Source organism: Callorhinus ursinus, unplaced genomic scaffold, assembly GCF_003265705.2.
Source record: "Callorhinus ursinus isolate GAN/ISIS: 27379988/994484 unplaced genomic scaffold, GSC_fseal_2.0 scaffold43, whole genome shotgun sequence".
NCBI classification, from domain to species: Eukaryota; Metazoa; Chordata; class Mammalia; order Carnivora; family Otariidae; genus Callorhinus; species Callorhinus ursinus.
This window is the reverse complement of record NW_027397105.1, coordinates 10,861,894-10,888,299: the sequence shown is the minus strand read 5'-3', so window position 1 is coordinate 10,888,299 and position 26,406 is coordinate 10,861,894. Positions and strand designations below refer to the sequence as shown.

Genomic DNA, 26,406 nt, shown 5'->3' with positions numbered 1-26,406 from the left:
GTCATTAAATTTCCCCATTTAATTATTTTTAGTTTTAATTTTTAGAAAATACTGTATGGATTCAATTTGAGGAAATAGGACCAGCAATTGTTTGAATATTAACCGAAGGCTGTTTGTTGTTTATTTCAGGATAGCCCAGATTTATGTGATGATTTTTATTCCTGCTCTTCCTGTAAGTGTCAAGGGTATTCTTTTTTTTTTTAGGTATATTTATTTATTAGAGTGAGAGAGAGAGCACGAGCAAGGGGGAGGGACAGAGAGAAGCAGGCTCCCGGATGAGCAGGGAGCCCGATGCGGGGCTCGATCCCAGGACCCCGGGATCATGACCTGAGCTGAAGGCAGACGCCCAACCGACTGAGCCAGCCAGGCGCCCTGCGTTGCAAAGCATGAAGCAGCTCATGAATGTGGTCATGTGTACAGTGCCTCCCTCCTTGGTTTTATCATAGTGCTGTTCCTGTGTATGTTCAACAAGTATGTCTTGGACCTGCCATCCCTCCCTTACTGATTCTCAGAGCTTGTACCACTCTGAGGGCCCACAACTTACACTGATCAGGAGAAGAACTTTCCTTCCTTATGCCATGATAACTTTCGATTGCAAATTAATCAGGATATTTCCGGGGCTCCCCTGGGATCTGGGGAAGGGTACCCCCAGTTAGCACCCTGGGAGCCATTCAGATGTCAAGGGAGTGAGCAGTTCCTGCTTCAGCCAGTTGGAAGTCGACTTGTCCATTTGTCGGGGAGTCCTTTCTGGAAAATTCCAAACAGCATCCTAGCCTTGGTTGGTGTGGCTCTAGTTCTCTAAATTTGAGGTCTCATCCAGAAGAAATGTCTTCTTGAAAGACAGAACTGACAGAAACTGTTGGAATTAGAATTATACTTTCATATTAATGAGAGGTGTCTTTCCATTTCATCTTACAGGCAGCGTTCTTGTTCCAGCTGCAGACGAGGTACTTACAAAGTCAGGTACAGATTCATTTTCTGTTTTTACCCCACGGTACTGGAAATGTATAGTAAATATTCTTGGGGAGTTTTCCATGAAAGCAATTCACAATTTTTTTCCCTGGCATTCTACCCAGAGCTCCTTGTTGGGGAGACGTGATATCTCGTAGACGGATTTTGTCCAGCTCAGGAGACGCCTGTCTCCAACTGTCAGACTCCTGCACCCACTCCTGATGTTACTGTGCAGTCCGCACACTCCACCCCTTACCTCTTCCGTGAGCCACCTGCTTGCCTTCCTGTGACTTCTTGTCCACAGAAGCCACTCTACTTTGATGGTGGCCAGCTCTGTTTAAACACATGGAGAACCCTAAAGAAAATGTTTCTCCGAGGACCAGGGTAGAGTAGGCCACAGACCCAGGAGAAGCGAGGAACTATGGCCCGGTAAAGCCTGGGGGATTGGGGGGAACACTCACTGCACGCCTGCTAGGGGCCCGGCCTGGGGGTGTTCTGTATGAAATGATTTCATGAACCCTCACCGCGGCCCTGTGGAGAAGTCACTTGGCCAAGAAGTGCCTCCCAAATGGTCTTCCCGTGACGCCGCATGCCAGGAAACGAGTTGCTGTGCCTGCGATCCTTCCTTCTCTTCTCTCTCTGTGATATCACCTGGGGCCCAGCGGGTCATTCAGAAGCATTTATACACTGCTGGTTGGTTGGGTTTTACCAGTTTATTATCAAAGGATATGGCAAAGAATGCCAGCGAACACCCAGACGGCGAGGTCTGTGGGAAGGGGGTGCCATTTTCCCAGCACGCCCTCATGTTCACCAACCTGGAAACTCTCTGAACTCTGTGCTTTTGGGATTTTTAGGGAGGCTTCCTCACATAGGCAGGATTCACCACTTACTCTGTTCCCAGCCCCTCTCCCCTGTCTGGAAAATGAGAAATGGGCAGAAAAAGTCAAGCTTCTAATCATGGCTTGGTGTTTCTGGTGACCAGGTCCCATCCAGGAGCCCACTGAGAGTCCCCTCATTATGACAAAAGGCACCCTTGTCACCCGAGACATTCCAAAGGATTTAGGAACTCCGTGTCAAGAACCTGTGTTGAAGACCATGTATTAGAACAAAGGATCCCCCTAGTGCTCTTAACACTGGGGAAATTACCAGGGATTTAGGAGCGCTGTGCTGGGGACTGGGGGTGGGGCAGGGGCAGAGACCAATATATATGTTTTTCATTATTTCACACCACCTAACTGATTAGCTCTTGAAAATGCTCTCTGTTTTCGTATTTGTCTGGGGATTTTAGGGCATCATCATGCCGCAGGTGATCACTGGGATTGGAGCGAACGTGATCAATGTGGGCATGAATGCCCTCCTGCTCTATGCCCTGGACCTCGGCGTGGTGTAAGTAGTGACCCTCTCATTCCCCAAATCCTGAGTCTGCTGTGTGCTGGCTCCAGTCCCAGGGGCCGGGATGCAGGGGAGTGAGGCAGCCCCGGGGGGAGCACTGAGAGATGCTCTCCGTATGATAGGGCGGGTGCTGGTGCTCAGGGCACCGGGAGGGGCAACGAACGTAGGCTGTTGGAAGGGGGGAGTGAGAGGCTTAGTTGGGGGAGATGAGGGAGAATGCTGTGCGAGAAGTGATGTGTGAGCTGACACCTGCATGTCGGAGGGGCGGTAGCCCGAGGAGCCTGTGCAGACGGAGATGGGTGCCCCGGGCGAAGGCAGGAGGGGGGCGCAGGACTGTAGGGATTCTCCCTCTCTCTCTGCGTCGTGAGAAACTGAGCCGATTCCATCTCTATAAAGCTCAAGAATAGGAGGGTCCCCCTTAGAAGGCAGTGTCAGATTGGACCTCTCACGGAGGCGCCATGCTGTCGGTCCATCCCTTGGTGGAACCTTCTGGTGCGCTGGCCCAGAGCCAGCCTCCCTCACATGTGGCAGACATGGTCCCACCAGTGCTTGGAGACACAGCCCTGAGCCCTGGCAGTTTTTAGATGCTTTAGGGCAGCGTGGTTCTTTATAAATAAAAACTAGTTTGGTGGGTCATGATGGACACTTTAAAAAATGAGGTGTATTATGAATGAAATAAAATAGAATGAAATAGAATAGAATAGAAAATATGAGAAGGTATGGGGGTATTTTCGTGAGATGTTTGTTTCTGTGTGTGTGTGTGTGTGTGTGCGCCTGTGTGTGCACATATTATTGTGGGTGCTGGGTAGTGATCGGAAATTTATTTCTCACTGGTAGTTGCAGTAGGAAACATATACATAAAAGCCATTAGGTAAGGAATAGTGGGCAGGTGGAATAAAAGAATAATGAGTGAAAAAAGGTTTGTAACATCTTCCTTACGCCAGGAAACTGAAAGGCTCTGGCAGTAAGAGTCGGCAGGCAGGTTTGCGGGCTGGTGACATCAACCCACGTAAACACCTGAGTAGGGGGTCCGGGTTTCCCCTTCAGGTGCACATTACAGACCCTCTCTTCAAAGTTTCTTGAACAAAATAAATAAAAATCTTTAAAAAAAAAAAGTTTCTTGAACAGATTTACGAAGGACAGTTTGGGGGTAGTTGGGTTAGAGGAGAAGAACCCATGGGCATGGATTAATCAGTGATAAAATTCAAGGATTGGTCAGAAGAGTAAAGTGAAAAAATAGAAAGCAAGCAGTCCCGGGCTCTCTGTGCATCATTTTATTTGTGGGGCAAAATGTCATCTGTCGACGATGCTCTAAGGTTATCTTGTAATAGCAAACAAATTTATTATAATCCTGGGAAATAAAACAACTATGAACCTTAGACCAGTATTTTGAACACAGTAGCTGTGTTTTGAAACTCTATGTAACTAATTATGTCTAAGAAGTTATCCGAAGGGTTATTTCAGGCTGTGAGGACAAAGAGTGGTGCCAGACGTTTATGTTCTTTTGTTTTTTGGGTTGACGAATAGTCACGTTTGGCTCTTCCACAAAATTCAGTGTTGGTGGAAAGAAAACAAGTCCATCATAAGTGGGTGCTGTATTTAAATCATTAAAAGATAGCCCATGGGTTCTAGGCTTTTCTAAAGACTGTGATTCTCTAACGAAGCCAAAGCTGTTCGGGGGGTAGCCTGTTTCTTTGTACTTGGATGGAAGACACTCACAGGGAATGATCACGTTCTCTCCTTCAGAGGATCTGCCTGGGCAAACACCACTTCCCAGTTCCTCCTGTCTGCTCTTCTTTTCCTGTATGTGTGGTGGAAAAAAATCCACGTTGACACTTGGGGAGGTACGAGGACTTTGATTTCTTACATTTTGTTATTTAGTATTCAGAAGGATGTGATTCTGGCTTGGGGAATTGTTTCCCCCCCAGAGAGTTGTTCTTTTTTTTTTAAATCTTTTGGAAAATTTAAAAATTATAGAAAATATTTAAATTAGTGAAAACAAAAGTTACAGGTCAATATGAGATTTTTAAAAAATTTTATATCTCTGAAGGCAGCTTTTGGTCATAGAAAACTGTTGGCAGCTCTTGGGTTGTAAGAATTGATACTTAATGAATTAAATTTGCAGATACAAAATCCTAACTGTTCTTTGCAATTTACCCTGCTATATTAAAGTGAAGTTGGATTAATGTCTTACCAACTCAAGTGAATAGGTTGAACTCTCTTAAACAATCAGTACCACTTACAGGTTAGCTAAATTCCTTTAAATAGTTTAACATGCATTTGTAAATTTAGTAAAATGAGTTTGTTTTGTTTTGTTTTCTAATCTTTAAAATTGTGCCAAGGTATATATCATGTAAAACTTGCCGTCTTAACCATTTTAAGTGCTCTTCAGTACATTCACGATGTTGCGTAACCATCACCACCATCTATTTCAAAAACGTTTCTAGGGCGCCTGGGTGGCTCAGATGGTTAAGCGTCTGCCTTTGGCTCAGGTCATGATCCCAGAGTCCTGGGATCGAGTCCCGCGTCAGGCTCCCAGCTCCTTGGGAGTCTGCTTCTCCCTCTGCCTCCCTCTGCCTCTCTCTCTCTCTCTCTCATTCTGTCTTTCATGAATAAATAAATAAAATCTTTAAAAAAACAAAACAAAACCAAAAACGTTTCTATCACCCCGAACAGAAACCTTGTACCAGTTAAGCAATAACTCCCTGTTTTCCCTCCCTCCAGTCCCCGGTAATTCCAATCTACTTTCCATTGATCTTGTACCTTGAAACTTTGCTGGAGTCATTCATTAGCCCTAGCAGCTTTCTTGTAGATTCTTTGGGTGTTTCTACATACAGGATCATGCCATGTGTGAATAGAGAGCATTTTACTTCTTTCTTCCCAGTTTTGGTGCCTTTTATTTCTTTTCTTGATTAATCAGTCTGATAGAACTTCCAGCACAATGTTGAATAGAAGTAGCAAAAGCAAGCATCTTCGTCTTGTTTCTGATTTCAGGGGGAAAGTTTTCAGTCTTTAGCCACTGATATGATACCTGTGGGATTTTCATAGTAGCCCTTCATCAGGTTGAGAAAATTTCCTCTAGTCCTAGTTTGTTGAGTGTTTCTGTTCATAAAAGGCTGTTGGATTTTTTTTCTGCATTAACTGAGATGAACCCTATTTGTTTTTCCCCCTTCGTTTTATTAATGTGATGTATCACATTGATTGGTGTTTATCATTACTTGCATTTCTGGGATAAACCCCATTTGGTCACAGTGTACAATCCTTTGAATATGCTGCTGGGTGTAGTTTGCCAGTATTTTGTTGAGGATTTTTACATCCATATTCATAAGGGATACTGCTCTGTGGTTTTCTTTTCTTGGGTTTGGCCTTGGTAGCAGGGTGATGCTGGCCTCATAGAATGAGGCCATGAGTTCAGTAGTGTTATTTACTCTTCTCTTTTTTGGACGAGGTTGAGAAAGATTGGTGTCAGTTCTTCAGATGTTTGCTTTAATTCACCAGTGAAGCCCTAGGTCAGGGACTTTTCTCTGTTGGGAAATTTTGATCACTTATTCAATCTCTTATTAAAGATTTGTTGAGATTTTCTATTTCTCTTGGGTCAGTTGAGGTGATTCCCGTGTTTCTAGGAATTTTGTCATGCCATCTAGTTATCTAATTTGTTTCTAACAGTTGTTCCTAGTACTCTCTTATAATCCATTTTGTTAATGTGAAGTTGGTAGTGGTGTCCCCACTGTTATATTTGATTTCAGTTATTTGAGTCTTCGCTCTTTTTCTCTTGGTCAGTTTAGCTAAAGTGTTGTCAATTTCGTGGATCTGTTTTGTTTTGTTTTGTTTTCCCCAGAGAAGCAATTTTTGGTTTCTTCTGTTATTTTTCTGTTCGGTATTTCATTTATCTCTGCTTTAAACTTCAGTATTTATGTTGTTCTAGCTTTGGGTTTCATTTGCTCTTTTTCTGTTTTGAAACTCAATGTGTAAAATTAGTTTTATCAGTTTGAGAGCTTCTCTCTTTTTTGACGTAGGCATTTACAGCTATAAATTTCTGTTGGAGTGCTCCTTCGCTGCATCTCATCTGGTATGTTATGTATTTGTTTTCTTTTGTTTCAGAGTATTTGCTGATTTTCCCTGTGGGTTTTTTTTTTTTTTTAAGATTATTTACTTATTTATCTGACAGAGAGAGAGATAGCGAGAGAGCACAAGCAGGGGGAGTGGGAGAGGGAGAAGCAGGCTTCATGCTGAGCAAGGAGCCTGATGCGGGGCTTGATCCCAGGACCCTCTCTGGCCTTGTAAAAAGAGTTTGGAAGTTTTCCTTCCATTTCAGTTTTTTGAAACAGCTTCAGAAGAATAGGTATTAATTCTTCTTTAAATGTTTGGTAGAATTCCCCTGGGAACCCATCTGGCCCTGGGCTCTTGTGTGTTGGGAGACTTTTGATTACTACTTCAATTTCCTTGCTGGTGATGGGTCTGTTCAGGTTTTCTATTTCTTCCTGGTTCACTTTTGGGTGTTTATATGTGTCTAGGAATGCATCCATTTCTTCCAGATGGTCTAATTTGTTGGCATGTAGTTGCTCATAATATGTTCTTACAATTGTTTGTATTTCTTTGGTGTTGGTTGTGATCTCCCCTCTTTCATTCACAATTTTATTTATTTGGGTCCTTTCTCTTTTTGGTAAGTCTGGCCGGGAGGTTATCAATCTTATTAATTTTTTCAAAGAACCAGCTCCTAGTTTCGTTGATCTGTTCTGCTGTTCTTTTGGTTTCTATTTCATTGATTTCTGCTCTAATCTTTATAATTTCTCTTCTCCTGCTGGGTTTAGGCTTTATTTGCTGTTCTTTCTCCAGCTCCTTTAGGTGTAGGGTTAGGTTGTGTATCTGAGGCCTTTCTTGTTTCTTAAGGAAGGCTTGTAGTGCTATATAGTTTCCTCTTAAGACTGCCTCCCAAAGATTTTGAACAGTTGTGTTTTCATTTCACTTGTTTCCATGAATTTTTTAAAATTCTTCTCTAATTTCCTGGTTGACCCATTCATTCTTTAGTAGGATGCTCTTTAGCCTCCATGTATTTGAGTTCTTTCCAAATTTCCTCTTGTGATTGAGTTCCAGTTTCAAAGCACTGTGGTCCGAGAATATGCAGGGAATGATCCCAATCTTTGGGTACCGGTTGAGACCTGATTTGTGACTCAGGATGTGATCTATTCTGGAGAATATTCCATGTGCACTTCAGAAGAATGTGTATTCTGTTGCTTTGGGATGGAATGTTCTGAATATAACTGTGAAGTCCATCTGGTCCAGTGTGTCATTCAAAGCCCTTATTTCCTTGTTGATCTTCTGCTTAGATGATCTGTCCATTGCAGTGAGGGGGGTGTTAAAGTCCCCTACTATTATTGTATTATTATGGATGTGTTTCTTTGATTTTGTTATTAATTGGCTTGTATAATTGGCTGTTCCCATTTAGGGGCATAAATATTTACAATTGTTAGATCTTCTTGTTGGACAGACCCTTTAAGTAGCATATAATGTCCTTCCTCATCACTTATTACAGTCTTTGGTTTAAAATCTAATCTGTCTGATATAAGGATTGCCACCCCAGCTTTCTTTTGATGTCCATTAGCATGATAAAGGGTTTTCCACCCCCTCACTTTCAACCTGGAGGGGTCTTTGGGTCTAAAATGAATCTCTTGCAGACAGCATATTGATGGGTCTTGCTTTTTTTTTTCTTAAGATTTTTTTATTTATTTGAGAGAGAGAGAGAGAGAGAGCACATGAGGCAGGGAGGGTCAGAGGGAGAAGCAGACTCCCCGCTGAGCAGGGAGCCTGATGCGGGACTTGATCCTGGAACTCCAGGATCATGACCTGAGCCGAAGGCAGTCGCTTAACCAACTGAGCCACCCAGGTGCCCGGGTCTTGCTTTTTTATCCAATCTGATAGCCTGTGTCTTTTGATTGGGGGCATTTAGCCCATTTACATTCAAAGTAACTATTGAAAGATATGAATTTAGTGCCACTGTATTGCCTGTAAGGTGACTGTTACTGCGTATTGTCTCTGTTCCCTTCTGGTCTATGTTACTTTTGTGCTCTTTGCTTAGAGGACCCCTTTTAATATTTCTTGTAGGGCTGGTTTGATGATCACAAATTCTTTTAGTTTCTGTTTGTCCTGGAAGTTTTGTTTTGTTTTGTTTTGTTTTTATCGCTCCTTCTATTTGGAATGACATCCTAGCTGGATAAAGTATTCTTGGCTGCATATTTTTTCTCATTTAGCACCCTGAATATATCATGCCAGTCCTTTCTGGCCTATCCAGATCTCTGTGGATAGGTCTGTTGCCAGTCTTATATTTCTACCCTTGTAGGATACAGAGCTCTTGTCTTGAGCCACTTTCAGGATTTTCTTTTTGTCTGAGATTTGCAAGTTTCACTATTATATGTTGGGGTGTTGACCTACTTGTATTTTGATTTTAGTGGGGGTTCTCTGTGCCTCCTGAATTTTGATGCCTGTTTCCTTCCCCAGATTAGGGAAGTTCTCTGCTATAATTTGCTCCAATATACCTTCTGCCCCTCTCTTTCCTTTTCTCCTGGGATCTCAGTTATTCTAAAATTATTTTGCTTTATGGAATCACTTATCTCTCGAATTCTCCCCTCGTAGTTGTTTATCTTTTTCTCAGCTTCTTTATTCTCCATCATTTAGTCTTCAATATCACTAATTCTCTCTTCTGCCTCATTTATCCTAGCAGTTAGAGACTCCATTTTTGGTTGCATCTTTTAATAGCCTTTTTGATTTCAACTAGTTCTTTGATTTCTCCAGAAAGGGATTCTCTAGTGTCTTCTATGCTTTTTTCAAGCCCAGTTAGTATCTTTATAATCATATTCTGAACTGTAGTTCCAACATCTTACTAATGTCCATATTGATTAGGTCCCTGGCAGTTGGTACTGCCTCTTGTTCTCTTTTTTGAGGTGAGTTTTTCCGTCTTGTCATTTCGTTCAGAGAAGAATAAATGAACGAGAGAACAGAATACTAAAATGGCAACAACGACCCCAGAGAAATATACACTAAACAGAAGAGACCCGAAACCAGGGGACAAAAAAAAAAAGAAAAAAGAGAATATAATCAGACAGGTGAGCAGAATAGAGCAATACACTGGATTCTGTGTATATTTTGGTCTGTTTTTTTAGAAAAATAGATCCCTAAATTGTAAAGAAATACAAACTTATACATAGAAAAATAAAATTAAATACATTGGAAAGATAGAATGTAACTGTAAAGATGAAAATTTAAAAAGCCTTTAACAGGGACGCCTGGGTGGCTCAGTCGGTTAAGTGTCTGCCTTCAGCTGGGGTCATGATCTCAAGAGTCCTGAGATCGAGTCCCACGTCAGGCTCTTTGCTCAGTGGAGAAGGCTGCTGCTTCCTCTGCCCCTCTCCCTGTTCGTGCTCTCTCTCTCTGATGAATAAATAAAATCTTAAAAGAAAAAAAAAAAGAAGTGGGGCGCCTGTGTGGCTCAGTCGTTAAGTGTCTGCCTTTGGCTCAGGTCATGATCCCAGGGCCCTGGGATCGAGTCCCGCATCGGGCTCCCGCCTCGGCAGGAAGCCTGCTCTCCCTCTCCCACTCCCCCTGCTTGTGTTCCTGCTCTCGCTATCTCTCTCTCTCTGTCAAATAAATAAATAAAATCTTTAAAAAAAAAAGTGTTTTTTTTAAAAAAAGCCTTTAACAAAACAAAAAAAACAAGAAGAATCAACAACAACATAAAAGAGAATATGATCAGGGGCGCCTGGGTGGCTCAGTTGGTTAAGCGACTGCCTTCGGCTCAGGTCATGATCCTGGAGTCCCGGGATCGAGTCCCGCCTCAGGCTCCCTGCTGGGCAGGGAGTCTGCTTCTCCCTCTGACCCTCCCCCTTCTCATGTGCTCTCTCTCTCATTCTTTCTCTTTCAAATAAATAAAATCTTTAAAAAAAGAGAGAGAATATGATCAGACAAGTGAATAGAACAAAGCTATACATTAGATTGGGGTATATTTTGGTCTCTTAGAAGAAAGTGTACCCCAAAATTGTAAAGAAAGAAAAACACACACAAGTAAATTAAATACAATGAAGGGATAATGTAAGTGTAAAAATGAAAATTAAAAAAGATTTTTAGAAAGTTGATAAACTGGTTGAAAAAGGAAAGGAAAAAAAAATTAACTTTGAAAGACTAAAGAATCATGGTAAAAAGCCATGGATTCTATGTGAAGTATCTGCCGTTCTCATTGATTGGTAAACTTGGTCTTGGCGGGCTGTTCGTGCTGATCTTCTGGGGGAGGGGCCTGTTGCCGTGGTTCCCAAATGTCTTTGCCGGAGGCGGAATTGCCCCGCCCTTGTCGGTCTGGGCTAAGTAAGCTGCTCGGGTTTGCTCTTGGGAGTTTTGTTCCCTGCAAACTCTCGGTACAGCTTTGGAGGACTAGAGTGAATATGGTGGCCTCCCAATCTCTGCCCAGAGGAGCCAAGAACTCGGGGCCCCGCTCCTCAGTGCGCCCCCAGAGAAAAGCAGTCACTCCCGTGTCCCCGGTCTCCGGCCGCACTCCGTGCTCACCCGGCCTGTGACCGATCGTTTCTGTCTCTGGCACCCGACCCCGTGTGGAGTCTCCAAACCCAGCAGATCCCTGCGGTGCGCTCCTGCGCCGCTCCTCCCAGGGGAGGAAGGGGAGTCTCCCCGCATCTGCTGCTTGTTGGGTCCCTGCTGGAGGAGCAGTGGCCCGACTGTCACCGATCACAGTTTATGGCCACCCTGAGCGGAGAGCCCGTGCCTTGGCTCCCGTCTCTGCAGCCGGCTTCCCCGCTCCGATACCTGGGAGCTCTGGCGCACTCAGGCACCCCCGGTTTTTCTGTGACCCCGAGGGTCCTGAGACCACACTGTCCCGCGAGGGTTCCACCCCCCGCTTAGCCACTGGGGTGACGTCCCTCAGCGGAGCCGACTAATAAAAGTTCCGATTTTGTGCTCCGCGGCTCTAGCACTTGCCAGAAGTGGCCGACGGAGGCCCCCTCCCCCGCCATCTATCCTCCCAAATATCGCCTCGGATTCACTTCTCCGCATGTCCTACCTTCCAGAAAGTGGTTGCTTTTCTGTTCAGAGTTGCTGCTATTCTTTTCTTCAATATCCAGCTGAGTTCGTAGGTGTTCAGAATGGTTTGATCCCTATCCAGCTGAATTCCTGAGACCAGACGAAATTTAGGTCTCCTGCTTCTCTGCCATGTTCCTCTGTTGGTTCTTGATGTTGTTCTCCCATCAAGCCTTCACCTCCAAATTTGGGGGGACGGGGTGGGGCCCCAAGCCCTCTCTTCTTCTCCTGGGACCCAATAAGGTGCGTGGCAAGATGGCTCTCGGTGTCTTTCTTTTTTCTTACGTACAAAAATTCCTCAGTGCTTTTCAGTGCCTTCTTCCCCTCCCCCTTCTCTTCCTCTTGTGTCCTGGACCTTAGATCCAAAGCATTGAGTTTCTCACATTCAAATTCATGGCACACAGATGCCATCATGTCTTACGGGGCCCCTCTCCCATTTTAGAGTGTTTTCTGCCTCCATGTCACAATTCCCACCCTCCTCCCTGAAGGCACCCTCTGTGTGCTTAGGTCTTTTGATTTGCATCTTTGAAAAATGCAAAGTGGTTTTTTTTTTTTTTTTGGCTGTATGTATGTTTATATTTGCTTAATGGTATTATAGTTTAGATTTCTTTCCCCCCCCCATAAATTGTTTTCATTTGGCACGGATATTGGCAAACGGCCCCACCGATCCAATCCAGCCACAGCTTGTTTCTGTAACCAAAGTTTGATTGGAACACAGCCGCCCCTAATCACTTGCACATCGCCTGTCGCTATTCCCTTACTGCTACGGTGGCAGAGACCATCTGGCCTGCAACGTTGAAAATATTTGCTATTTGGCCCTTTACGGAAAACGTTTATTGGCCTCTCTAACTTAGCACAATATTCTGTTGTTGTGTTTTAAGTGGTAGTGAAATATACATAACATAAAATTTACAGTGTTCACCATTTTTAAGCATGTAGTTAAGTAGTGTGAGGGACAGTCACACTGTAGGGCCACCAGCATTCATCTCACAGAACTTGTTCATCCCACAAAACTGGAACTCTGTCCCCATTAAAGAGAAACTCCCGTTCCCCCTCTTTCCATCCCCTGGCAACCACCATTCCATCATTCCCCTTTCTGTCCGACTTTGACTCCCCCAGATACCTCACATAAGTGGGATTATATACAGTATTTGTCTTTTTGTGTCTTAGCATGGTGTCCTCAGGGTTCATCCTTGTTGTAGCACCTGTCAGACCCTCCTTCCTGTTTAAGGCTGAATCATAGTCCATTCTATGTCTCTATCACGTTCTGCATATCCACTCATCTGTCGATGGACATCTGGGCTGCTTCCACCTCTTGGCTGTTATGAGTAATACTGCTGTGAACATGGGTGTGCAGATAGCTCCTGGAGGTCATGCTTTCAAGTCTCTTTATGTATACTCAGAGGTGATATTCCAGATCATATGATACTTTTATTTTTAATTTTTTGAGGAACCACCACACTTTCTGTAGTGGCTGCACCATTTTAGATTACCCCCAATAGTGCACAAGGGTTACAGTTTATCCACATCCTCACCAAGACATGTTATTTTTTGTTTTCTTTTTTAAAGAAGCCATTCTAATGGGTGTGAGATCTTATTATGATTTTGATCTGCATTTCCCTAATGATTAATGATGTTGAGCATTCTTTCATGTGCTTGTTGGCTATTTGTGTATCTTCTTTGGAGAAATGCCTATTCAAGTCCTTTGCTCATTTTTTAATTGGATTGTTTTGTTGTTGTTCTTTGTATATTCTGGTTATTATGATATCCAGATATCCTTATCAGATATATGATTTGCAGATTTTTTCTCCCATTCCGAGGGCTGCCAGATTCTGTTCTGTTGATCATGTCCTTGGATGCACAGAAGTTTTAAATTTTGATGTAGTTGAAAGGATCTGTTTTTACATTAGTTGCCTGTGAGCAGTACATTTTCAGATCTAACCATATTGTCATATATGCATCTGGTGTTCTGCTTTTAACTGTAATACGCATGGATCATAGTTTGCTTCTCTAGCTTCCCAGTGATGATCTCTTTGATGCCCCCAGTAGCTCACAAGCACAACCTGCCTCAGTGAACAGCCTACATGTGTTCTTTATAGAGCTCTCTGAAAGTCTGCCATTTATACCCAGGTGTGAAATGTGTGGGTGGGAGGGCATATACATACTTCAGTTTCACTACGTATCGCCAGCCCTGTTCCCACAATCTCGAACTCTGGTCTTATTTGACCTCTTTAAATGTATTATTTTTCTGGACAACTATGGTTACTCCCAATCTCTGGCCATTTAGAGGAGGCAGGCATGTGAAATAGAATTGTTGGCATCAGAGACTGCTGCAGGGTAAAAGCTGTTTTCTTTCTTCCCTGTTCTCCAGGTTGGACTTGGGACTGTTTGCAGGAATGGGGCTCCTACATCCAGCTGGCTATTCCCAGTATGTTCATGGTGTGCATTGAGTGGTGGACCTTTGAGATCGGAACTTTCCTTGCAGGTTTGTCAACAATCCAGTAGAAATCCCAGAACAGCCTGGCCACTCTTGTCTCCAGAGTTTCTCAAGAGACATAGGCCTTATTTCTCCTTCCTTTCCTTTGCGTCAAGCACTCATGGAAGTTTCAACAAAGGCTTAAATCCTTGTTCGACCATAAGCGTATTCCAGTTGAGTGGGGCTTAGGTGTGCCTCACTGCCCTTCACTTTATAGGTTGGGAAAGGGAGGCCGCAGTTAAAAGGTTTGTCAAGGTCATGGGGAGGGAGAACAGAAACCCGAATCTGGGTCTCCTGACTCACTCAGACCCTGTGCTTCTGCTGACTTTTTCTAGGCATCGTGCAAGTGTTTAAGCCATTTATAAACACAGAGTGACTGATTTGGCTCTATCAGCTATAATAATTTCGGTCATAGGTATTCACCTTAGCCATCTTACTCCTAGTAAAGTAATAGAGGAAATAAGAGAGACAGAGGATGATAACGATTGATGTTACGGTGTCTGGGGACAGTTGAATACTCCAATAGTCCCACCGCGTCTATACAGAGTTCCATACCCTCCGTTCTTCCCCTCCAACATTGTGACCTTACAGCTCCCCAAGCAATGACCTGCAACTCTAGGAGCCTCGTTGTTTTCCACTTTAAACCTGACGTCTTGTTCCTTGGTGGAACAGGGGCTTATGGGTTGAACCTGTATCAGGTCTTAGCTGCCCTAGTTCTTGGAAGCTTTCTGGGAGTGGACATCTGGGGCTCTCCTCAGCACAGCCTGGATAGTGAATTGTGCCATTGGGTTATGCTTCTGGGACCAATCCTGGCTTCTTTTTAAATTCTTTTTTTTTTTTTTTAAGATTTATTTATTTATTTGAGAGAGTAAGAGAGAGCATGTGAGCAGGTCGGGGGGAGGGGCGGAGGGAGAGTACCTTCAGGCAGACTCCCACGGTGCTCAGTATCACGACCCTGAGATCATAACCTGAGCGGAAACCAAGAGGTGGACACCTAACCGACTGAGCCATCCAAACACTCCTCTCGCTTCTTTTAAATTAAGATATATTCTCGTTTCCTAAGGAAAATGTTTGCTTTAGCCCACTTTCGAAGATGTGTTTTATGTGTGTCTGTGCCAACATTTCAGGACTGATTAGTGTGACAGAGCTTGGGGCCCAGGCCATCATTTACGAACTGGCCTCTGCAGCCTACATGGTAAGAACCTTTGGGGTGAGACCCAGCACCTTCTCTGCATAAACTCTTCTGGGCCATTGTCACTCCTCCATTCAGCCCGCCATCCCATGCCATGCGCTGAGGAGAGAGGAGAGGTAGACAGCAGGAGAGGGAGCACAGCATACTGGGGGGGCGGGGTGGATTTTGGGGCCAGATGCTGGGTTTGAGTCCTGCTGTGCTGCTCCCCAACTGCAACTATGGGCTCATTACTTAACCTTCCTGAGCTTCAGTTTTCTCATGTACAAAACGGGAAAAAAATAATACGTGTGTAGGAGGTGAAGACTGAATAGGATAGATAATGTGTTAAAGCACTTAGCACAATGCTTGGCATGTTTATTCAACAAATATGGAGTTGGTGCTAGGGTATGATAGAGAGCAAGATGGAGACAGTTCCTGCCTTCTCGTGGCCTGTGGTCTGGTAGGGAGACAGAGACAAAGAAGTAAACAGATACATGAAGGCATTCCAAACATATATGGCACATACCATAGAAGAAGCAAAAAAAAAAAAAAAAAGTCTGAGATGCATAAAAATAGAGATGGATACCTTTTTAGGGAGGGCAGTTGGAAACAGTCCTGGAAAGGGGAGAGGGAGCCAGCCTGGGAAGCCGGAGGCTGAGAGCTGACTGCAGAGGCTGAGCAAAGGCTCCACGCTGGAAAAGGGCATGTGATGTGTTCAGGGACCCGAAATGGGAACCTGGCTGAAGGGATTCGTGAGAAAAGAAGGGTGTGACCTGTAGAAGCTGGCTTAGGGGAGAACAGGTGTTCAGGGGGGTTCTGAAGGAAGCTACTGGAATCATCCAGGTGAGCACAAAGGAGGCTGCTGGTGGACGGGGAGGAAAGTGGGTGAGTTAGTTGTGTTGTAGGGCAGAGTTGATAGGACATGACCAGGGTTTGGATGTGGAAGGCAAGGCAATGAATAGGAAGAATCACAAACAACCCCTGGCTTGAGTAACCACCTTGTACCTCTTGATTCTTTTGGAATATTCCAAACCTGTACAAATACTCCCCTCCCTTTTTTTTGTTTGATTCTTATTTTTTTTTTTTAAAAATCAACAAAGGCCATCTGGGCAGTGGGATTATGGGCCATTTTTTTTTCCCTGTTTTTTTTTTTTTTTTTCAAAAAATAGAAAAGGGTTTTTTTTTTTTTTTTTTTTTAGTGGGAATTGATGACATAGTTTAAGAATAAAAAGGGTGAGTGTCAAGGAGCAAACCCCAAGATCTAAAAGTCAGAAATAGGACAACTCAGCCAAGAGGGAGGGCAGGCCAGTGTGGAATGGAGAAAATCAAGAGAACATGTCATGCAGGAAGCCAGCGATGAAGAACCATTCGTGGAAGGAATGACAGTTGGGTGGAGGGTTACTGGGGGGGGTCCCATAAGGTGAGGGTGGAAAGTGTCCCTTAGCTTTTGGGTCATCGGAGACCTTAGATGGGAAGCGAGAACCATGGCGAAGGGGCAGAAGCTGCTGAGGTAGACAGTTCTGCCTGGAGGTTTGGTAGTTGATGGTGAGAAAGAATCCCATCAAGGGAGGGTTTTGGGATTGCTTCTAGATTTAAATGGGGCTACTAGAGCTTGTGTATCGGTATGTGGTCAACAGTAACCATCTTCTACATCTGTCATCTTCAGAGCTTCTGTTTTTACCTGCTCTATCATAGCCTTTGTTTTGTTTTATTTTTATTTTTAATTGTGCTAAAAACCACATAACATAAAATTTACCATCTTTTTTAATTAATTTATTTGAGAGTGTGCACGAGAGAGCACAATTTAGTCGTATTAACATTGTTGTGCAGCCAAGTTCCAGAACCTTTTCATCCCATGAGACTCTAAACTCTACCCATTCCATAGTTACCCACTCCCCCTGCCCTCAGCCTCCGGCAACCACTATTCCACTTTCTGTTTCTTGTCACAGGCTTTCCTTTGTTAGAGGCAGTAAGGCAATAATTCTTCATTATTCCTATGGAAAAAAACAAGTTCCCACAGGGGTGAGCTTACAATCAAAATTACAAAATACAAAGAAATAACCCACCATGAGCAAGAGTTTGAACAGATAGAACAAACAGAAAAATTAGAGTTCAGAGCTTGAGATGATGGAGTAATAATTGGGGAATAGAAAAGTATTATGTTTAAAGTCATTAAACATAAAAGGAGCTGAAACCAAAAGAACAATATTTGGAAAAGAACCAGGTAGGATTTTTAAAATTACAAATTATAGCCATAGAAATGTAATACTTGATAGCATAAACAGATTAGTTAAAGCTGGAAAATCAAATGATGAACTTGAAGACCAATCGATGGAAACTCCAGAATAAAACAAAGATATGTAAATAGGTGGAATTAGATACAAAGACCAATCCATGCATACGTGATCAGATGATTTTTAATGAAGATGCCAAGATCATTCAATGGGGAAAGGACAGTCTTTTCAGTAACGGGTACTGGAAAACTCGATATCCATCCACATGCAAAAGAATGAAGTTGCACTCTTACCTCACACCATGTACAACAATTAACTTAAAGTGGATAAAAGACCTAAATGTAAGCCCTAAACAATAAAACTTTTAGAAGAAGACATAGGGCAGAAGCTTCACGACATTGGATTTGACATAGCACTGAAGGCACGGGCTACAAAAGAAAAAACAGACAAGCTGGACTTCATGAAAACTGAAAAATTACGTGCATCTGAAGATAATATCCACAGAGTAAAAAGGCAACCCACGGAATGGGAGAAAATATTCACAAATCCTATGGGACAAGGGATTAATATTCAGAACATAGACAGAACTGCTAAAACTCAGTGGCAAACAAACAACTGGATTCAAAAGTGGACGAAGGACTTGAATAGATAGATACTTCTCCAAGGAAGATACTTGGATGTACAATAAGCACATGAAAATATGCCCAACATGACTGATTGTTAGGAAATATTTACAAACTATATTGGGATACCATCTCATACCCATTAGGATGGCTACTATTAAAAAAACAAAACTAACAGGTGTTGGTGAGGGTACAGAAAAATTGGGACCCTTGTGCACCGTTGGTGGGAATGTAAAATGGCACACCCACTGGACAGAAAGTGCAGTGGTTCCTCAAAAAATTAAAAGTATCATATGATTCTGGCAATGTCACTTCGGGGGTATACATAAAAAGAACTGAAGGCAAGATCTCCAAGAGCTGTCTGCACACCTACGTTCATAGCAGCATTATTGACAAGAACCAAAGGTGGAAGCAACCCAAATGTCCGCCGACAAATGAGTGGAGAAGCAGAACACGATATAGACAAACAATGGAGGATCACTCAGCCTTAAAAACAAAGGAGGGTCTGACGGGTGCTACAACATGGATGAACCCTGAGGACACTATGCTCAGTGAAATAAGCCAGTCATACAGGCATACCTTGGAGATAGTGCAGGTTTGGTTGCAGACCCCACCACAAAGTGAAGATCGCAATAAAGTGAATGAACAGGTTTTTTGTTTGTTTGTTGTACAGTACATATAAAAGTCTTGTTTATACTGTAGTCTGTTAAGTGTGTAGTGGCACATGTCTAAAAAAATGTACATACCCTAATTAAAAAGTTCATCACTAAAGAATACTAACCATCATCTGAGCTTTCAGCAAGTTGTAATCTTTTCGCTAGTGGAGGGTCCTGTCTTGATGTTGATGGCTGCTGACTGATGAGGGTGGTGGCTGCCAGAGGTTGGGTGGCCGTGGCCATTTTTAAAAACGAGACAATGATGTTTGCTGCATTGATTAATTCTTCCTTTCATGAATGATTTCTCTGTGGCACCGGATACTGTTTGATAGCATTTCATCCACCATAGAACTTCTTTCCGAATTGAAGTCCATCCTCTCAAACCGTGCTGCTGCTTTATCTATTAAGTTCATGTAATATTCTAAATCCTTTGTTGTCATTTCAACAATCTTCACAGCATCTTCACCAGGAGTAGATTTTATCTCAAGAAACTACATTCTTTGCTCATCCATGAGAGGCAACTCTTCATTCAAGTTTTATCATGAGATTGCAGCCATTCAGTCCTATGTTCAGGCTTCACTTCTGCTTCTAGTTCTCTTGCTGTTTCCACCACATCTCCAGTGACTTCCTCCACTGAAGTCTTGAACCCCTGAAAGTCATCCATTAAGATTGGAATCGAATTCTTCCAAACTCCTGTTCATGTTGATATTTTGACCTCTTCCCATGTTGACGAATGTTAATGGCATCTAGAATGGTGAATCCTTTCCGGAAGGTTTTCTTTTTTTCCTTTTTTAAGATTTTTATTTTATTATTATTATTGTGAGAGAGAGAGAGAGGGCATGAGCAGGGAAGAGGGTCAGAGGGAGAAGCAGACTACCCGCTGAGCAGGGACCCTGATGCGGGGCTCAATCCCAGGACCCCAAGATCATGACCAGATGCTTAACCAACTGAGCCACCCAGGCGTCCCTTTCCAGAAGGTTTTCAATTTACTTTGCCCACGTCAATCAAAAGAATAACTGTCTATAGCAGCAACAGCCTAATGAAATGTATTTCTTAAATAGTAAGACTTGAAAGTTAAAATGACTCCTTGATCCATGGGTTGCAGAGTGGATGCTGTGTTAGCAGGCCTCAAAAGAACATTAATCTCACTGTCCATCTCCATCAGAGCTCTTGGGTGACCAGATGCATTGTCAATGTGCAGTAATATTTTGAAAGGAACCTTTTTTTCTGAGTAGTAGGTCTCAACAGTGGGCTTAAAATATTCCGTAAACTATGTTGTAAACAGATGTGCTGTCATCCAGGCTTTGATATTCCACTGATAGAGCACAGGCAGAGTAGATTTAGCATCATTCTTAAGGGCCCTAGGAATTCCAAACTGGTAAATGAGCATTGGTTTCCGCTTTAGTCACCAGCTGTGTTAGCCCCTAGCAAGAGAGTCAGACCTTTGAAGCCAGACATTGACTTCTGTCTAGCTATGGAAGTTCTAGATGGTACCTTCTCATATAAGGCTGTTTCACGTACACTGAAAATCCATTGTTGAGCGTAGCCGTGTTCATTAATGATCTTAGCTCGTTCTTCGGGAGAACTTGCTGCAGCTTCCACCTCAGCACTTGTTGCTTCACCTTGCCCTTCGATGGTCTGAAGATGGCTTCTTTCCTTAAACCTCCTGAACCAACCTCTGCTAGCTTCAGACTTCACTCCTGCAGCTTCCTCACTTCTCAGCCTTCACAGAATTGAAGAGCATTAGGGCCTTGCTCTGGGCTAGGCTTTGGCTTAAGGGAATGTTGGGGCTGGTTTGGCATTCTCTCCAGACCACTAAACCTTTCTCCACATCAGCAATAAGGCTGTTTTGCTTTCTTATCATTTGTGTGTTCACTGTAGCACTTTTCCTTTCCTTCAAGAACTTTTCCTTTGCATTCACAGCTTGGCTCACTGGGGCAAGAGGCCTCACCTTCAGCCCTGTCTCAGCTTCTGAGATGTCTTCTTTACTAAGCTCAGTCATTTCTAGCTTTTGATTTCAAGTGAGAGACAAGGGACTCTTCCTTTCTCTTGAACACTTACAGGCCACTATAGGGTTATTACTTGGCCTAATTTTAATAATTTTTGTGTCTCAGGGAGGAGGGAGGACTGAGGAAAGGGAAGAGAGATGGGGGAATGTCTAATTGTGGAGTAGTCAGAGCGCACACAGCATTTCTCAGTTAGGTTTGCTGTCTTACATGGATGCAGTTTGTGGTGTCCCAAAACAATGCAATAGTAACATCAAAGATCACCGATCACAGATCATCTTAATAAGTATAATAATAATGAAAAAGTTGGAAATATCGCAAGACCAAAATGTGATGCAGACATGGTGCTGATAGACTTGCTTGACGCAGGTTTGCCACATTTTAATTTGTAAAAAATCGCAGTATCTGCAAAGCGCACTAAAGCAAAACACAATAAAACAAGGTATGCCTATATTGTGTGATTCCACTTATATGAGGTCCTTAGAGTAGTGAAAATTAGAGACAAAGTAAAATGGTGGTTGCCAGGGGTTGGGAGGGAGGAATGGGGAGTTACTTATTTTTTATTTCAGTTTCACAAGATGAGGAAAGTTCTGGAGATGGATGGTGGTGATGGTTGCACAACCTTATGAATACCTATTTAATACCATTAAACTGTACATTTAAAAGTGACTGTATGGCTAAAAAATAGATAATAATTACTGGAGTAATAAGGGGGAAATGCTAAAGATGGTACATTTTATTTTATGTTTATTTAACCACAATAAATAAAAATGGGAAAAAGTAGAGATGGAATGTATGAAAGATCTAGGTCCTTACATGCATCCAGTAGGAAATACACAGACAGAATAACAGACTGTTAGGGATGCAATATTCAGAGACATTTAATAAGAGACAGACACCTGAAGTAAGACACGAATCTCAGTACTCAAAAATTGTAATGAATATTGTATTGGAGATTCTAGCCTGGGCAATTTTGAGGCAAGAAAAGAAAATATAAGACATCCAGATTGGAAAAGAAGAAGTAGAACTATCTGTATTTGCAGATGACATGATTTTATCTATAGAAAACCCTAAGCAATACGCACCGATGCATACGTGCGTGCGCATGCACGCACACACACACACACACACTGACACTACTAGAGCTAATAAATGAGTTCTGGAAAGTTGCAGGATGCAACATCAGTACACAAAACTTAGTTGCATTTCCATAACACTAGCAATGAACAATCTGAAAATGAAATTAAGAAAACAGTTCCATTCGCCCCGCCATCAAAAAGAATAGTCACTAGTAAATTGAACCAAAGAAGGGTGAAACTTGTACATTGAAAACTACAAAACGTTGTTGAAGGAAATGAAAGAATACCTAAGTAAATGAAAAGATTTCCCATGTTCATGAATTAGAAGACCCAGTATTGTCTGATGGCCGCACCCCCCAAAGTGATTGAACTGGCCGTTCTTGCAGATTGGACAAGCCAATCCTAAAATTCATATGGAGATGCAAGGGACCGCAAATAGTCAAAACAGGCTTGGGAACGAACAGGGTGGGATGAGTCACCCTTCAATAACAGCAGTAACACCCTGAAGACCGTGAAATGATATCATCAAAGTGTTTGGAGGCCAGTGCCAGTCCTTACCCAGCTAAGCTAGGGCTCAAGAGATTAAAACACTGAGAGACATCACTGATCACAGACTGTCGCTGAAAGAATCACTGGTATCAAAACAATGGTGAGCAAAGAAATTGACAAATGTGGATAACTCTAAACTAGCACTGACTATAAATAAAAAAATGCGACCAATTTGCACAGTACAAAATTAGGTAGAAATAAAATACTGAATAGTAATAGGTGAGATTGGGAGAAGGTTTTCTTAGTTTAAACAATCTAGACATCAGGGAAGAGGGTGGGAGATAGTTGATTAAGTTAAAATTTTAAAGTTGGTGTGCATGTTGACATTTTAAGGGGACTAACCGAGAGAAAGGAAATAGAATGTATTTCCTAGCCAGTAGCCCAGATAAAAAAGGGAATTAAGAAAACAAGATCAATCCAACATAAGGCAGTGAAAATAATGAAGATAACGAAGCAAAAAAGAAAGCATTATAATTCATACAGAATAAGATGGTGGAATTAAATCCAAATACAGTTGCCCCTTGAACAACACAGGTTCGAACTGCCTGGGTCCATTTGTATGTGGAGTTTTTCCAGTAAAGTACCATTAAGTGCATTTTCTCTTCTTTATGATCTTCTTAATGACCTCTTTTCCCAGCTTGCTTTATTGTAAAAAGACAGTACATAATACATAAGTCATTTAAAATACGTGTTAATCAACAGTTTATGTTATCAGTAAGGCTTCTGGTTAACAGTAGGCTATGAGCAGTTAAGTTTGGGGGGAATAACGGGGTAATTTTTTCCTCAGGGGTATGCTGCTTTTTTTTTTTTCCCCACTTAACATCTTCACCATAAACATTTTTCATTTTTTTAAAGGCTTTACTGAAAAACAGTTAAAAATCCAATTTGCCTCGGTGTGAGCAGCACCTGCATATAGCCCTGTTCACATCATTGCTTCACTGTGACTGGACTTGGCCTTGGTTTTCAGTTTTTCATGATCACCAGTATTGTTTCAGTGAATATCTTCCTAACACATAGAATTGTATCCTTGAGAATATAATCTCAAGTGAAGAGAATTTTGTTAGAAATGAGTATTCCCCCCAAAAAATCTTTGTTAATTGAACATTAAAAAATGGGTACTTTATTTTAATTTTTTCTAATTAGTGAGGTTGGCTATCTTTAAGTAGTTTTCTCTTAATTACCTGTTTATATCCTTTGCCTGTTTATAAGTTTGGGCTCTAGTGAGGTTCTTTTTCTTATCAAATTATATGAACTCTTTATACTCGAAAATTATTTTATTTATTTTAAAGACTTATTTATTTTAGAGAGCAAGTGAATGAGCATGAGCAGTCGGGGGTGGGCAGAGGCAGAGGGAGAGAGAGTCTCAAGCAGACCCCCCACTGAGCATGGAGCCTGACACAGGCCTCCATCTCGGGACACTGAGATCATGACCCGAGCTGAAATCAAGTCAGACACTCAACCGACTGAGCCACGCAGGAGCGCCTAGACTCGAAAGTTGTTTATATCAGTTGTATTTGTGGCAAATTCCTCTCACTGCCTTCCTTTAAATTTTTATGTATTCTTAATGTTTTATTATAAAAGCAGTTCATACTAAGCAGCACATAGTATGCTCACGTAGTTCAGGGGGTTACAAACTGAAAATAAATTTGCTTCCTCCTTCTGAGGCTGGTTCCCCAGAACTGGCCACTTTGGAACCATTTCTGGTTTTAGTTCTGATGATTGACCCCAGAGCTTTATTCCTATATTTCTTACCACCTTTGACTCCCTATTAGAGAGGTTGAGGACTCCCACTCACTTTCCACAACATCTCCCTCTACTTTGAGGTGGCGGTTATTTCTCCTTCTCTTGGTGGTTACTTTTGTGACCCGAAATAATAAAGGTACACCTCTCTTCCTTGACCCATCAACTTTATGGACACTGCAACTTAATCTCTTAAGTTAAAAGATGAGGAACATTGTGTCCTTACATTTCTTTACATCTCTCTTCTCAGTTGCGTCCCAAATCCCATAAGGTATTAATAACAGCCACATGCCATGGGCCAGGCACCATTCTAAACACTTTACAAAGAGTAACTCAACGGAACGCCATGTGAGGTATTTCCTGCTATTTCCCACCTATCTACGGACAGAGAAACTGGGATCCAGAGAAGGGAATTTGTCCAAGTTCAGGGAAGTAACTGGCTAAGATCTGATCCCAGAGGCCTCCCCTCTGAGTGTTCAAGTTCTTAATCATGGCGTCATGCTGCCTTTCAGCTCTGTCCTTGTCTTTATTTTGTAAAGGCTATGACCTTTGAATTGTGTTCTGTCATCTCTTTCATGTTTTAGAACTTGTCTGAAAGTCTAGAAACCAATAAGTAACACTTAGGATTGTTTGTATAGAATTATGTGCGGACCTAAGTGATGGTGTGCATTGGATGGGAACGAAATATCCCAGTAGACACCTAGGCTTCCACTGGAGAGAGACTTTTACGAGTAAAAGGTGATGTGTATTATTTTTTTCTTGCTTTCATCAGTTATCAAAATCATGTATTTTAGTTTGCTTCATATTTAGACTATGGCTTTTCTGTACAGCCTTTTTTTAAGTTTTGGAGGCCTTTTTCATAGGGTTTGTTTATTTCTTGTCGACAGAGCGGCATATACCCTCACCCTTCTGAGGTCACACAGTGTTAGACCGTTTGGTGTGATTCCCTTTTCTTCTTGAAGAGCTTAGGGCTCTTTGATTCCCTGCTTTAATTTGTATCCCTGAGCTCTAGACTTCTTCCTGGGGTGCCCTACAACTGTCATACCACAATTATTTTTCTTTTTTCTTTTTTTAATTTGTTTTATTTTTTATTTTTTATTATTTTTTTTAATACCACAATTATTTTTCACTGTCCTCATGAGTTAAGTCTACAGTTTCTTGGATCTCACTTCTACTTTATTATATTCCTTTAAAAACATATTTGGATTATTGGGGCACCTGAGTGGCTCAGTTGGTTAAGCATCTGACTCTTGATTTCAGCTGACATCATAATCTCAGGGTTGTGAGTTCAAACCCCACATTGGGCTCCACGCTGAGCGTGGATCCTACGCAGGATTCTCTTTCTCTCCCTCTCCTACTGCCCCTTCCCACTCTCTTAAAAAAAAAAAAATGGATTATTTAGTCAAAGAACTTTTTCCTAAGATTATATGGAAGGTAAGCTGTGAGCCATGCACACTTGAAAGAGCCTTTATTTTCCCCATATACTTGCTCAGTAACTTGGCTGAGTATAGAATTGTAGGTTCAAAGCAGTCTTCCCTCAGAATTTTTAAGGCATTATTGTACGTTCATCCGGCATTGAGTTACTCATGTGAAGTCTGATCTTAATCTGGTTCTTATTCCTTTGTGACAACATGGTTTTTCTCTTTGAAAATTCTACCATTTATTTCTTTATCCATGTAGTTGTGAAATTTCTCAAGTGTGATTTTCTGTGAAGGTTCTTCTTTGCTTTCCCTGCTTATGAGCGTTTGGTATATACCCTTTCTGACTGAAGACTTTTGTTTCTCTCAGCTCTGAGAAGTTTTAAAGATATTACTTTCTCTCTTTCCTGTACCTTTTTTTTTTTTTTTAAAGATTTATTTATTTGAAAGAGAGAATGAGAGATAGAGAGCACGAGAGGGAAGAGGGTCAGAGGGAGAAGCAGACTCCCCGCCGAGCAGGGAGTCCGATGCGGGACTCGATCCCAGGACTCCAGGATCATGACCTGAGCCGAAGGCAGTTGCTTAACAAACTGAGCCACCCAGGCGCCCTGTACCTTTTTTCTATTCTCTCTTTTTAATTTCCTATTAGGTGGAGGTTGACCTCCAGTACTGAACTTCTTTTTTTTTTCACCCATTAAAAAAATCTCTGGGGCACCTGGGTGGCTCAGTTGGTTAAGTGACTGCCTTCGGCTCAGGTCATGGTCCCAGGGTCCTGGGATCGAGCCCCGCATCGGGCTCCCTGCTCCGCGGGAAGCCTGCTTCTCCCTCTCCCACTCCCCCTGCTTGCGTTCCCTCTGTCACTGCCTCTCTCTGTCTCGCTCGCTCTGTTAAATAAATAAGTAAATAAATAAAATCTTAGAAAATAAAATAAAATAATCTCTTTTTGTTTTAAATCTTTTCACTTTTGTTTTTAATTTCCAAGAACCCTCTTTTTCTCTTACAGTCCCTTCTTTATGGGAACCTGTTCTTGTTTTAT

General features: G+C 42.2%; 1 protein-coding gene across 1 annotated transcript in view; it reads left to right on the top strand.

The window, feature by feature from the left end:
- Positions 1-26,406, top strand: part of LOC112817053 (multidrug and toxin extrusion protein 2-like) — a 61,834-nt gene that overhangs the window by 10,039 nt on the left and 25,389 nt on the right. The window contains exons 5-10 of the mRNA XM_025863915.2: positions 130-172; positions 919-963; positions 2,240-2,337; positions 4,090-4,187; positions 13,790-13,903; positions 15,022-15,089. Coding sequence (XP_025719700.2) covers positions 130-172; positions 919-963; positions 2,240-2,337; positions 4,090-4,187; positions 13,790-13,903; positions 15,022-15,089 — 466 coding nt within the window. The remainder of the gene's footprint in view (positions 1-129; positions 173-918; positions 964-2,239; positions 2,338-4,089; positions 4,188-13,789; positions 13,904-15,021; positions 15,090-26,406) is intronic.